Here is a 13412-nt window from a genome sequence, read left to right on the forward strand (position 1 = left end):
AGCGCTATACAAATATAAGTATTATTATTATTATTATTTTTATTTTGTTATTATTATTAGTAGTAGTAGTAGTAGTATAATATGATAGTGTTTTACTATGTAATGTACAGTAATTGCTTTGATTTGAAATGTGACTTTGTGATCTTGTTCTCAAATAAACCTGGTTGTTGACATGGTGTGTTGGAGTGAGGTGGTGTTGATGTGCAGCACCTGCAGGTTAAATCTACATCCAAAACCTTGTTGTGGTTGCTTTCACTCTCAAAAGGGCACCGATCATGTGGTTGTTTACAGGTGCTCCAACTGGGCATGCTTTTGGTAGGCCTACTTCTGTAGATGTATCATTTGTGCTTTCCGTGGACAGAAACACTGTGTTCTTCTCTCTGTATGATTTCAGCAGTGGAGGCTGGTGGAGGTAGAAATGGGAGGACGGGCTCATTGTAATGCATGGAATGGAATGAGGAACGGTACTGTATCAGACATGTGTGTTTGATACCGTTCCTCATTCCATTCCACGCATTACAATGAGCCCGTCCTCCCATTTCTACCTCCACCAGCCTCCACTGGATTTCATGAAGGCTACAGAGGAGAGAGGAGGGGAGGAGATCATACAGGATTCAAAAGAAAAGTTCATTTGTTTTAGGACACTCAAGCCCTTTTGTTGCAAATGTACGGACAGACAGTACAGTACTTTGAAAGAACTGTGTGGACCTTAACTGCTAGAAGTTTTTTTTCGAGGGCATACATATATAGGTCTCGTTTCCGATCCTCTGAAGCACTCCGCAGTGGTCGAGGAGCAGGGCTGTTGCTGAAGGTGAAGTCAGTTTGGTAAATGATTGTATAGTAATCTGTAGATTGTGTTTGGTAAGTGAGTGTAAACAGCAGATTAAAAGTGAATACAGGATTAATTAGTATTGTATACACCCTCTCCTATGTGTGCTTGCTTTTAAAGTGGTCAAATAAACTGAAGTTAACTAAATGAAACTATAACTAAATGAAATGATAACTAAGCTAAGCTTAGCTAAGTTGGTTCCTTCTTCCTCTCCTCTCCTCCTCAGTTCTCTGTGATGGAGCTGAAACGGCTGTTTCACTGTCTGCTGATACACGGTACCGCCCTCGTTTCCTCAGTATTACAGTATTACAACAACACTGTTTGTGCAGACACACACACACACACACACACACACATACATGCACGCACACACACAGATACACACACACACACACACACACACATACATGCACGCACACACACAGATACACACACACACACACACACATACATGCACGCACACACACAGATACACACACACACACACACACAGACACATACAGGCACACACACACACAGACACAGACACACACACACAGATATGCACACACACACACACACACACACAGACACACACACGCAAATACGCACACACACACACACACACGCACACACACGTACACACACGTACACACACACACCATCAACAGTTCCGTGGAACTCTTACAAAAAGAAGAATTCACATAACCTTTTAATAATGGACACTAGAGTAGAACATGATCAATATGGGACATCATAACACTTAATATCCAACCAGGTTATCATTGTAAACAAGAATCTATTCTCAATGACTACTTACAGTAGCTTGCTAAATAAATGTTAGACACTAATCTAAGGATTGTTGACCTTAATGACCCAGCTAGATACAGGGACGTTTGAATGCCTGTCTTTTAAATGTTTATTGTGGTTTTATAAGTGGATACTGTTTCAGCCAACCGCATTTCCCCCTTAGGGATAACAAAGATCACATGACTTGAGTAGAGATTAGATATGAATGTAAGGATTGTCTCCCCCAATCGGTGTTCTCCCCAGTGATCCAGGGGGTCCAGCCGGCTCCCAGGGCTTGGACTGCAGACATCCCAGCCCAGGTGTCAGCCCTGGGGGGCTCCTGTGTGGTGGTCCCCTGCTCCTTCACCTACCCCCTGCCACGGACCCCCGTCACCTCGTGGAGCGGGGCCTGGCACACCCCTGGCTGGGGCAAATACCTCTACAGCCCGGACCCGGCCCGCGTGGGCCCGGAGTTCTCCCAACGCACACACCTCCTGGGGGACCTGAGCACGGGGAACTGTACCCTGAGGATAGACCCGGTCCGAAGGAGTGACAGCGGAACCTTCTGTTTCAGGATCGACTTGGCCGAGCATGGGCGCTTCTCCTACATCAGGGACATGGTGGCCGTACAGGTCAGAGGTCGGTGTTTTGGTGTTTTGATGTTTTGGTGTTTTGATGTTTTGGTATTTTAGTGCTTTAGTGTTTTGAGTTTGGTATTTTGGTATTTTGGTGTTTTGGCTGAGGACTTGTTTTTACTTTCTGTAACCTGTTGTTAAGTGATTGGATGTGCTGTACTTATACCGATGGCCGTTGATGACATGTATAGAATATCCTTAGATAAGTCCATACTGTATATTAATTATTTCACAAAGATATTATGATTGTAGTAGTCAATTACCATATTTTTGCAGGATAAAAAAATAGTATTTTTTATGGATGTTTTCACTTTTCCACAGACTCTCCAGATCCCCCCTCTGTTTGGGTGGCTGAGGAGGAGGTGAAGGTGGGGGCGCTGGTGTCCGCCTCCTGCTCTGTGTTTCACTCCTGCCCCTCTGACCCCCCTCTCCTCACCTGGAGCCACCCCGGAACACCCAGCGTCCAATCACACCAGCTGACCCACGGCCAGTGGGAAGTGACATCATCGCTGACCTTTACCCCCACCAGGGCGGACCACAACCAGCCTCTGGTCTGCACAGCAGCCTTCAGGGGAGGGAAGAAAGCAGAGAGCTCCACCTCTCTCAATGTCAGATGTGAGTAGATCCTGCTGTGTGTGTTTCCTTTGTATACCTGTCACCTGCCTGCAGAATGCTTCTACAGTGTGCGTGCGTGTATGTGTGTGTGTGCGTGCGTGCCTGCGTGCGTGTATGTGTGTGTGCGTGTATGTGTGTGTGTGTGTCTGCACAGCAGCGTTCAGGGGAGGGAAGAGATACATACACAGAGTCATGTGACATTTATATGCCCATAACCCACATCTAACAGACACTGACTCAGAACAACACCGTCATACACAGAGGCATATCAACATAGAGACAAGATTACAATGACAATTACATTTTTGGGACTTTTTGACCCCTTATGTCAGGAATATAACATTGACATTTTTCTCAATGTCAAATGTGAGTCAACTGTGCTTTTAAAAAGACATGATGACTCAACGGAAACATTTAAGAAACAGGAAAAATGACACACTTGATAAACACTGGAGAAATAACTGAGTGTCTCTTTAACGACTGAATGAATCTATGCTTGTTATTACCTAGTTATTACCTAGTCATGACATGTTTGTTCATGTCCCCCTGTCCCTGCAGACGCTCCGGTGGATGTGAGGGTGGAGGGGGAGGCCAGTGTGAAGGAGGGAGCCTCTGTGGAGCTGAGATGTTCCAGTGACAGTAACCCTGCTGCCCACAGCTACCAGTGGTCCAGTGGCAGTGGGGCAGAGCTGTCCCAGACACACACACACACCTACACCCTGGAGAGGGTGTCCAGACACACTGAAGCCCTCTACTGCACCGCCATCAACACAGAGGGACAAGGACGCTCCTCTCCACTGACCCTCAACGTTGTGTGTCAGTACATCGAACTTCAAATAGTTCTAGAACTCTTAAATCTTAATCATCAAGCTTTTTTTTATTATTGTGGTTTTAGCTTTCCTTCATCCAGTAACTTTGAGGTGTAAATTAAGAACACTTTACAAATATAATTAATTAATTAATAATTCATTATCATCATTATCATACTGTCCTCAACATTTCCATATCACCTCAAGCAACTATCAGATACTGCTCATAAAAACAATGCTGTTGCAAACGTTCCTTTGTTTCAGTAGATTTCCAGTTCTAGACCTCCCCTTTCACTGGCAGACAGAGACGGGCAGAGCGGCACTGACACTGTGTCTACATTGCGAGATAACGGAGGTGTTTCCTGCCAGACTCAGTAACAGAGGAAGACCCAGGGTTACATCATAGCACAGAACAGCACACGTGTTTGATTCCACTCCATGCATGACAATGAGCCCGTCCCCCGATTGCTGTCTCCACCAGCCTCCCCTGATATGGGCCCACAAAGTGTTTGGCTTCGATATGTACAGTATGTGTGATTGACAGGGTTCGAGTGTGGGTCTCCGGCGCACCACAAAATTACGCAAGTCTTCTGAGCTAAAGGCTAAAGTCATCTATCATCTCTTCCCTCAGACCCTCCGGAGATCAGACAGGAGTCGGTCTGTACCAACGACACCACACGGGTGACGTGTCAGTGTGTGGTGGACGCCCACCCCCCCGCCGAGGTCAGATGGACCGTTCCAGAGGGAGCTGTCACCAGCAGCTCTTCAGAGGGGTCCGTCACCACAGCCACGATGACGGGGGAGTTCAGCGCTGAAGAGATGGTGTCCTGCTCTGCTAGCAGTGAGCTGGGGGAGACGTCGCTCACTCTGGCGCTCTTGTAGGAGTGCACACTTCTCTCACCTTCTTGCTAGTATGCACTTTCCTTGCTTGTGTAGGAATGGACACCATATCCACACTTCTATTATCCACTCACTAGTATAGAAGGGCACACTATGCACTACGCACTAACCCTTCTTGCTAGTGCAGGAGGGGACACCTTGTCCACACTTAAATGTACGCTGTATTCATTCATCCATGTCTATGCCTTTCTACTGATGACACTTATGAAGTACAGTATACTGTAAATGGAAATATATTTAGTAAAACGTAATGTTATGATTTGATAATGCCGATCAAATAACACAGTATGTGGATACCCTTACTCTCTCCTGTGGCTGTAATCAAAATCTAATAAATATCAGCAATATTTCGTTCTGTGTGTCTGTTATGTTTTCTCTGGTACTCTACAGAGTTGTTTAGGAAATCTAAAGCAGAACTGACATGATTGGTGCATATGTTGTGACGCAAATGAACAGAGAAGTTAAATAGCAGAGACTTTCATCTCCTCCATTCTCCACTCGATTCTTACTCAAAACGTATTGGAGGAAAGAAGATCTAGGTCCCTCCCCTCAGACGTTCTCCTCCAGTGCTTTTTGAGGAGCCAGTGGAGGACGTCTGAGAAAGGGCCCGTGGTGATGCAGCCTTTGAAAGGGCAGCCCCTAGTGGAGGAATAGGGGAGGTGCAGCACACGTGTTCTTATCCTCATCCTCCTCCATCACATGACCCTCAGACCAATCAGGCAGACGTCTAACATACACACACTGGTTATTTTATTAAATTAGAGATGTTAAAATATCCTTCAAACACCCAAGCAACGCATAAGAAAAACTATAAGTGAACAAAGCTAAAAGTAAACAATAGAAACGTATACATGGAAATACAAAATGTGTGAGGGAAAAAAAAAAGGTATGCTGCTTTTCAACGCTAAGCATTATAAAGCTACTATAACCACTGACACACGTCAGCAGCCACCTGCTCTGCCTCCTGAATAGCGTCAGTGGGAAGCGCACAGACATGCAGTGTGAATGGTGTTGTACTGCACAGAGAACCGTGACCCTGTGACCCATTTCCTGTTCCTGTCACATGTTAGCGTAGACGGCGTCGTCTTCCCTCATGTTCTCGTAATCGCACTCCTCCTCAGCCTGCAGGAAATGACATCACAGTAGATGTGGCTCAGAACTTGGCACAGAATGAGAACGTCGGACCCCCTGCTGGTTATTCAGCTGACCGACACTCAGGCTCGCCAGCCTGGCTCAGGCTGCCATCCGGCGGAGGTAGAGATCGGAGGATCGGAGGGCTCATTGGAATGCATGGAATGGAATGAGGAGTGGTGTGTTTGATACCATTTCTCATTCCATTCCATGGCTTACAGTGAGCCCTCCGAACCTCCGATTTCTACCCCCACCAGCCTCCCCTGGTTTCACAGTCACACCTCTAGTGTTGTTGTCAGGCCTCCAATGGTGTGGTTGTTTTCTGTGTTCTGTTTTCACACTTTCTAGTACACGTTGGGTGGTGTAGAAGTGTGATTAACTCATTCAGTGCGAGGGTGAATCAAGCCGCCCCAAATTGTCAACATTCTAGAGTGCCAATCAGAGTATCGTTGCTAGGTAAACACCACATAGAACACTTGTTCGGGAATTCTTTAGCAGTTGGTGAGTTAAGTAGTATTGAGATGCATGACAGATTTCTGCAGAAGCGGACGATAAAGATCTCTTCACATCTCATCTCATCTCATCTCATCTCATCTCACACCTTGGCCTGTAGAGCAGCAGTGTAACCCTGGCTGTAAATATACAGTAGCTACTTTACCTCCATGTTTCCATACACATCATGGTTGCCGTAAAAGTTTGCGCGCATTCCATCGCTGGCGGCTTTCGGCTCTTTCCTAAGGACAGAGTTAGGGACGCTCTCAGATGCATTCTCATTGAACAAGACACAGGAGTCCATATCAGGGGAGGGTACTTGAGGTAGAAGTCGGAGGACAGGCTCATTGTAATGCATGGAATGGAATAAGGGTCCTCATTCTGTCTTATACATTACAATGAGCCCGTCCTCCGATTTCTACCACCACTAGCCTCCACTGGTCCATATAGCCTACTGCTCGTTAGGAACTGAGTAAGCGATGTCCTGTAGTCCCAGATACAGAGAAGAGAAGCCAACATCTGTCCTCAACCTAATAAGGCCCATATTTTGTCTATTGCAGGTTTTGAGAGTGTGTCTTCCTAAGGGTGCTTAGTAAGTGTTTTGTTTAGCGGTGCTTAGCGTGTTTTGTTTAGCGGTGCTTAGCGTGTTTTGTTTAGCGGTGCTTAGCGTGTTTTGTTTAGCGGTGCTTAGTGTGTTTTGTTTAGCGGTGCTTAGCGTGTGTTTTGTTTAGCGGTGCTTAGCGTGTGTTTTGTTTAGCGGTGCTTAGCGTGTTTTGTTTAGCGGTGCTTAGCGTGTGTTTTGTTTAGCGGTGCTTAGCGTGTGTTTTGTTTAGCGGTGCTTAGCGTGTTTTGTTTAGCGGTGCTTAGTGTGTTTTGTTTAGCGGTGCTTAGTGTGTTTTGTTTAGCGGTGCTTAGTGTGTTTTGTTTAGCGGTGCTTAGCGTGTGTTTTGTTTAGCGGTGCTTAGCGTGTTTTGTTTAGCGGTGCTTAGCGTGTTTTGTTTAGCGGTGCTTAGCGTGTTTTGTTTAGCGGTGCTTAGCGTGTTTTGTTTAGCGGTGCTTGCCTAAGGACATCTAACCGCAGGAACCTACCCTGGCGGTGAGGGCTCCGAGGCAGCACTCTTGGCTGTGTCCATGTCCCGCATACTGGCTGTGGGTTGATCGTTGCGGTGCCTCACGCTGGTGGGAAAGATGGTGGCAGGTTGTAGACACAAACAAAAGTCTATTTCATCGCTGAATTCCAAATCCACCCCTAGACCCTACGAGGCTAGTGGAGGTAGAAATCGGAGGACGGGCTCATTGTAATGCATGATATGCAATGAGGAATGGGTATCAAACGTGTCTTCACACGTGCTTACCATTCCCTATTCCGTACCATGCATTACAATGACCCCATCCTCCGATTTCTACCTCCACAAGCCTCCCCCGGTCTGTACACGTCACTCACCATCTCCTGGTCAACGTCCATGCTGTTAGGGATGTTACCATGACAACCAACGCTGCTACTGCGATGATGATATACACCATCAGCATCTTATCTGTTCAAACCACAAACCATCCTCCTTTCAATTCTCATGCCTTTGTCTTGTTGCTTGGTGTATGTGCTAGGTGTGGTATGCACTGTAAACGAAGGGACTGTTCCGGTGTTAAAATAATTTTCTGTATGTTTACATTGCTCGGGTCAAATTGACCCGAAACATCAAAGTTCAAAGTTTATTTGAACATAATAGGAGGGTTAAAAACGTTAACAATACTTTTACATGACACCCCCCCCTTGCACTTGGATGCCCTTGGACCTAACCCTAACCCCCCCCCCCCACACACACACACACTCCAAAGGTTTGGATTTAAAATCATACGATTACTATGAGGTTAAAGTAGAGATTCTCAGCTTTTATGTGATGGTATTTGTGTGCATATTGGTTTCACCATTCAGTAATGACTGTACAACGCTTTTTAAGCATAGTCCCCCTATTTTAGGGTACTCAAAAGTGTTGTCTGGGGCATTTCTAACCCAGTCTCCTTACCCTTCATGGGCAGCATCAAGATCAGGGTGGCGTTGCCCTGGCTGTTCTTAGCCTGGCAGCAGACCCTGTCTGAGAAGCCGATCGCCCTCTGCAGTGTCACCATGGTCACCGACCCGTGTCTCTCCACCCGGGTCGAGGTCAGGTTGCTGGTTCCGTTTGGGAGAGACCACTCCACCTGGGAGGGGGGTTCGGACTCCACCATGCACAGGCAGGTTACCGTGGAGAGGTCTGTTGTGCAGGAAGAGCCCATTTTGATCTCAGGGGGGTCTGGAATGAGATGGGTAAAACAAGACGGTTGGTAAATACATTTTAAAAATATTAAATCTAATTTCTGACACATCTGTTCTGTACTTAAACTTACCAACTGCCAAAGAATTCCAGAACACTCGCCAGAATTCCAGAGTGCCACATCATAATTGATGCATTTCTGGTGAATAAAGTCACCCTTGGCACTCTAGAATATTGACAATTATTCACCCTCGGCACTGAATAAGTTAAACACTACATCCAGACTAGCTCAGGACTGTCTTCACTTTAGGCTATGAAAAGGGTTCTTCGGCTGTCCCTGTGGAAGAAACTTTTTGGAACCCAACAGAGTTGTACATGGAACCTAAAAGGGTTACTCAAAGGGTTCTCCCACAGGGACAGCCGAAGAATCCTTTTGTGTTCAAGGTGGAACCTTTTTTAAAACCACAATAAAAAAAAGCTTGATGATTAAGATTTAAGAGTTCTAGAACTATTTGAAGTTCGATGTACTGACACACAACGTTGAGGGTCAGTGGAGAGGAGCGTCCTTGTCCCTCTGTGTTGATGGCGGTGCAGTAGAGGGCTTCAGTGTGTCTGGACACCCTCTCCAGGGTGTAGGTGTGTGTGTGTGTCTGGGACAGCTCTGCCCCACTGCCACTGGACCACTGGTAGCTGTGGGCAGCAGGGTTACTGTCACTGGAACATCTCAGCTCCACAGAGGCTCCCTCCTTCACACTGGCCTCCCCCTCCACCCTCACATCCACCGGAGCGTCTGCAGGGACAGGGGGACATGAACAAACATGTCATGACTAGGTAATAACTGTCTAATAAACATTTAATGACAGATTTGACTTCAGACCATTGAAAACAGAAAGTATGCTTATCCAGCATGCAAAATCACGTTTGCCGTAAGTTTCCTTTTCAAATGATTTCATTGGTTTCATTACTTTTACTTACATTTTAATGCCTTGTAAAAAAAAAGTATACAACCCTTATCTGTGGCTGTCACACTGCTTGTCCATGTTAACCAATGACACATCAATGATGTATCCAAGTATTTATATATGGTTTTCTATGTATGCAGTATCTTCTGACAGTGACTGCCTCTGACTCAACTGACCCATCTGAGCAGAATAGCTTCAGCAGTGACTGGAACAGCATCACCTTATGGAGACGCTTACTAGTGTGGCTTCACATCAAAATGGCCGTTATATTCCAGACCTAAAGTGTCAAAGTGTCATTATAATGTTGTCTCTATGCTGATATGTCTATATATGTTATATGTTATATATGTTAATATCTTGATATTCTTCTTGATATGTATGTATGTATCTCTTCCCTCCCCTGAATGCTGCTGTGCAGACACACACACACACACACACACACACACACACACACACACACACACACACGCCCACTGTAGAAGCATTCTGCAGGCAGATGTCACAGGTATACAAAGGAAACACACACAGCAGGATCTACTCACATCTGACATTGAGAGAGGTGGAGCTCTCTGCTTTCTTCCCTCCCCTGAAGGCTGCTGTGCAGACCAGAGGCTGGTTGTGGTCCGCCCTGGTGGGGGTAAAGGTCAGCGATGATGTCACTTCCCACTGGCCGTGGGTCAGCTGGTGTGATTGGACGCTGGGTGTTCCGGGGTGGCTCCAGGTGAGGAGAGGGGGGTCAGAGGGGCAGGAGTGAAACACAGAGCAGGAGGCGGACACCAGCCCCCCCACCTTCACCTCCTCCTCAGCCACCCAAACAGAGGGGGGGTGTGTAGAGTCTGTAGTAAAAAAAAACAGAACAGTCATATAACACCTGTGCTGTGTGTTTAAACTGTTAATCTCAAATTATATCTGGTGTGTTTGTGCTGTTAAACTCAGGGGATTTCTGGTGTGCTTGTGCTGTTAAACTCAGAGGGTCTCTGGTGTGCTTGTGCTGTTAAACTCAGGGGGTCTCTGGTGTGCTTAAATGCAGAGCTGACTTCTCTGTTTCTGTGAAACATGTTTAACTATCACCATGCCAGATAGTACTGTATACCATATCACAACAAATGCAGCCCCCCAAGCACCCCATTGGTTTCCCCTCTTGGAACTTACTGCTCACTGCGATGTCAACTTTGTTTATGCTAAAGGAATATTTATCATAGTCCTCAATCTCAATCCTGAAGTGGAAGGGCCCTGTGTCGCCTTGGTGGAGGGGGTCGATGCGGAGCGAACATTTCCCGCGCCCGAGGTCTCCCACCAGCTGTGTGCGGCCTTTGAACTCCTGGATGACCTTGGAGCCGTCAGGGTGGTAGATGACCTCGTGGGACTCCTTCATCCAGAGCCCGGTGAGCTTGGAGGACTCCTTCTGTGGTGGAGGGTAGGTGAAGGAGCAGGGGATCACCACGCAGGAGCCCTGCAGGCTGGAGACAGAGCTGGGGACGTCGGCCGTCCACGACGAACCTTCAGCAGACACCTCTGCCATACACAGCGGCGGTGGGAAACATGTCAGACACTGACTCACCGAGAGACGAGGTGGACAATATCACAACGGTCGCTTGGGTTTCTGTTAACAAATTCAACCTACTGTACTGTACGTAGGCCAGGGGAGGCTGGTGGAGGCAGAAATCGGAGGACGAGCTCATTGTAGTGCATTGAACGGAGTCAGGAATCCTCATTCCATTCCAAGCTTTACAATGAGCCTGTCCTCCGATTTCTACCTCCACTAGCCTCCCCAGATATACAGCTATCGCTCTAGTCCGTAGCGTGTGTGGTTATTACATTTACATTTACATTTATTTATCCAAAGCGACGTACAACAATACATGTGTTTAAGTAAGTGAATCATCTGTCCAACAGTCATCATAAGACAAAGTAATCAGTGCTCACACCAGGGGCCGTTGGCAGTCGTAATGCCAGTAGGCAATTTTTTATTTTTTTTTCAGGTTATCATACCTCCAAGCCAACAACAGAGAAGAAGGACAACGCAGAGCCGTCTCTTTCCCTCCATTCCCCTTCTCTCTGAGCTGGACCTGGAGATGAAACAGTTACTCTCCACAGATCACAGCATGTTTCAAGTTCATCTAAGTGCATTTTCACCCAGGTCTCAACACAGTGTACCAAACACAATATGAAAACCAAACACATATAGCACAGTAAATAAAAGCACATGGGTGGGGGGGGGGGGGGGGGGGGGGGCGATGGGAAACTGTATGCTGCTCTGAAAAGGTGGGTCTTGAGGTTTGTTTAAAAAGTGGTGGGTCGCTGACCGGCTCTAACGAGGGCAGGCAGACGGGCTCTAACGAGGGCAGGCAGACGGGCTCTAACGAGGGCAGGCAGACGGGCTCTAACGAGGGCAGGCAGACGGGCTCTAACGAGGGCAGGCAGACGGGCTCTAACGAGGGCAGGCAGACGGGCTCTAACGAGGGCAGGCAGACGGGCTCTAACGAGGGCAGGCAGACGGGCTCTAACGAGGGCAGGCAGACGGGCTCTAACGAGGGCAGGCAGACGGGCTCTAACGAGGGCAGGCAGACGGGCTATTCCACAGGTCTCAGCCTGTCGTGTTCCCTGGCCCACACACTTACATTACATTAATGGCATTTAGCAGACGCCTTTATCCAAAGCGACTTACAACAAATACGTTTGTTTAAGTAGTGAATCATCTATCCATCAGTCATCATAAGATAAAGTAATAAGTAATCAATGCTCAGACCAGGGGCCATAGGCAGTCACAATGCAAGAAGATTATTATTTTACTTTTTTATATTAACAGGAGAGAAACTTGTACAGGGGGGTAGTGGGGGTGAAGAGGTCTTTGGGAGGGACCACACAGGGAGGGGAACCCTCTCCACCGTCTCTGTCATAACCACCAGGCTGGACCCAGGATCAGCCCGGACCCAGCAATCCAGGGTTCAATTCTCAGCCAGAAAAAGGTCAAATATATACACCATGTTGTCCCAAATTCACAATATTGTCTCTCTCCTCTTGGGATAAAATATTTTAAAATGGTTATATTTAAAGTTTAAGAAGCATTACGTCTAAAACCCACTTACTTACTTGTGTATATTGTCCTTATTCCTCTCAAACAGTTGTCCTTCCCTCTGACTGACTTATGATGGAAATGATACCACCCTGGCAGGGGAGGCTGGTGGAGGTAGAAATCGGAGGACGGGCTCATTGTAATGCATGGAACTGAATGAGGAATGGTATCAAACCCACGTGTTTGATAGCATTCCTCATTTCATTCCATGCATTATGATACTGTTCCTCATTCCGTTCCATGCACCACAATGAGCCTGTCCTCCGATTTCTACCTCCACTAGCCTCCCCTGCACCCTGGTCACACTTCCCATTTCATGCCTAACGTGATGTCTGTATTTTAGTCATCGTGACTTCCTGAATAGGTTTTTTGGCTGCCAGATGAGCCAGTCATTTCCTTGAGGGAACATCTTTCAAAATGTAACTTTAATGGTACATTTACATCATTGCATCACATTAAAGGGGAAATCTGAAATTGACGACAGCACGCTCCTGTAGATTCTCTACAAGATCAGAAGGTTACGTCCATTCCTCACCAGTGAAGCAGCACAACTGTTGGTCCAGACATCTCCCGCCTTGATTACTGCAACGCAATGCAGCTCCTCCAGAACGCTGCTGCCTGTCTGGTGTTCAATCTCCCCAAATTCTGATAACTGATGTATAGATGATTCACTTAGACAAATGTACTGTTGGAAGTCACTTCGCTTTGGATAAAGGCGTCTGCTAAATGTCTCAAATGTAAATGTAAATGTACTCCATCAGAACCTAACATATAGATTATTTTACTCTGTTGTTTGTAAACAATGTAATTGTAAACAACACTGTATGGATTCAAAACATGGTTAAGCTCTAATTTTGATGTCATGGATGGTCAGTCCACGTATCCATCTGTCTATGACTTTGAGAGTGGTTCCATTTCTCCAGCCCCGTCCCTCAGCTGTTTA

The 13412-nt window shown here is 46.6% G+C and overlaps 2 protein-coding genes across 2 annotated transcripts; one reads left to right on the plus strand and one right to left on the minus strand.

The window, feature by feature from the left end:
- Nucleotides 1-1064: 1064 nt before the first annotated feature.
- Nucleotides 1065-4538, plus strand: LOC310810688 (B-cell receptor CD22-like; the record flags this gene model as incomplete). Its single annotated transcript, XM_083678535.1, has 5 exons — nucleotides 1065-1104; nucleotides 1862-2236; nucleotides 2554-2847; nucleotides 3406-3663; nucleotides 4288-4538. 5 exons carry the CDS (start codon nucleotides 1065-1067, stop codon nucleotides 4536-4538), a joined length of 1218 nt encoding a protein of 405 aa, XP_083534661.1.
- A 765-nt stretch (nucleotides 4539-5303) lies between these two features.
- Nucleotides 5304-11452, minus strand: LOC310811585 (B-cell receptor CD22). Its single transcript, XM_083679789.1, has 9 exons — nucleotides 11386-11452; nucleotides 10546-10908; nucleotides 9936-10229; nucleotides 8964-9221; nucleotides 8204-8470; nucleotides 7624-7714; nucleotides 7269-7355; nucleotides 6346-6421; nucleotides 5304-5678 (listed from the first exon to the last, which is right to left on the minus strand). The coding sequence occupies exons 1-9, from the start codon at nucleotides 11438-11440 to the stop codon at nucleotides 5616-5618; spliced, it is 1554 nt and encodes a 517-aa protein (XP_083535915.1). The 5' UTR covers nucleotides 11441-11452; the 3' UTR covers nucleotides 5304-5615.
- Between the last annotated feature and the right edge of the window lie 1960 nt (nucleotides 11453-13412).

The sequence above is a fragment of the Argentina silus genome (assembly GCF_951799395.1).
Source record: "Argentina silus genome assembly, chromosome: 10".
In the NCBI taxonomy this organism is placed as follows: Eukaryota; Metazoa; Chordata; class Actinopteri; order Argentiniformes; family Argentinidae; genus Argentina; species Argentina silus.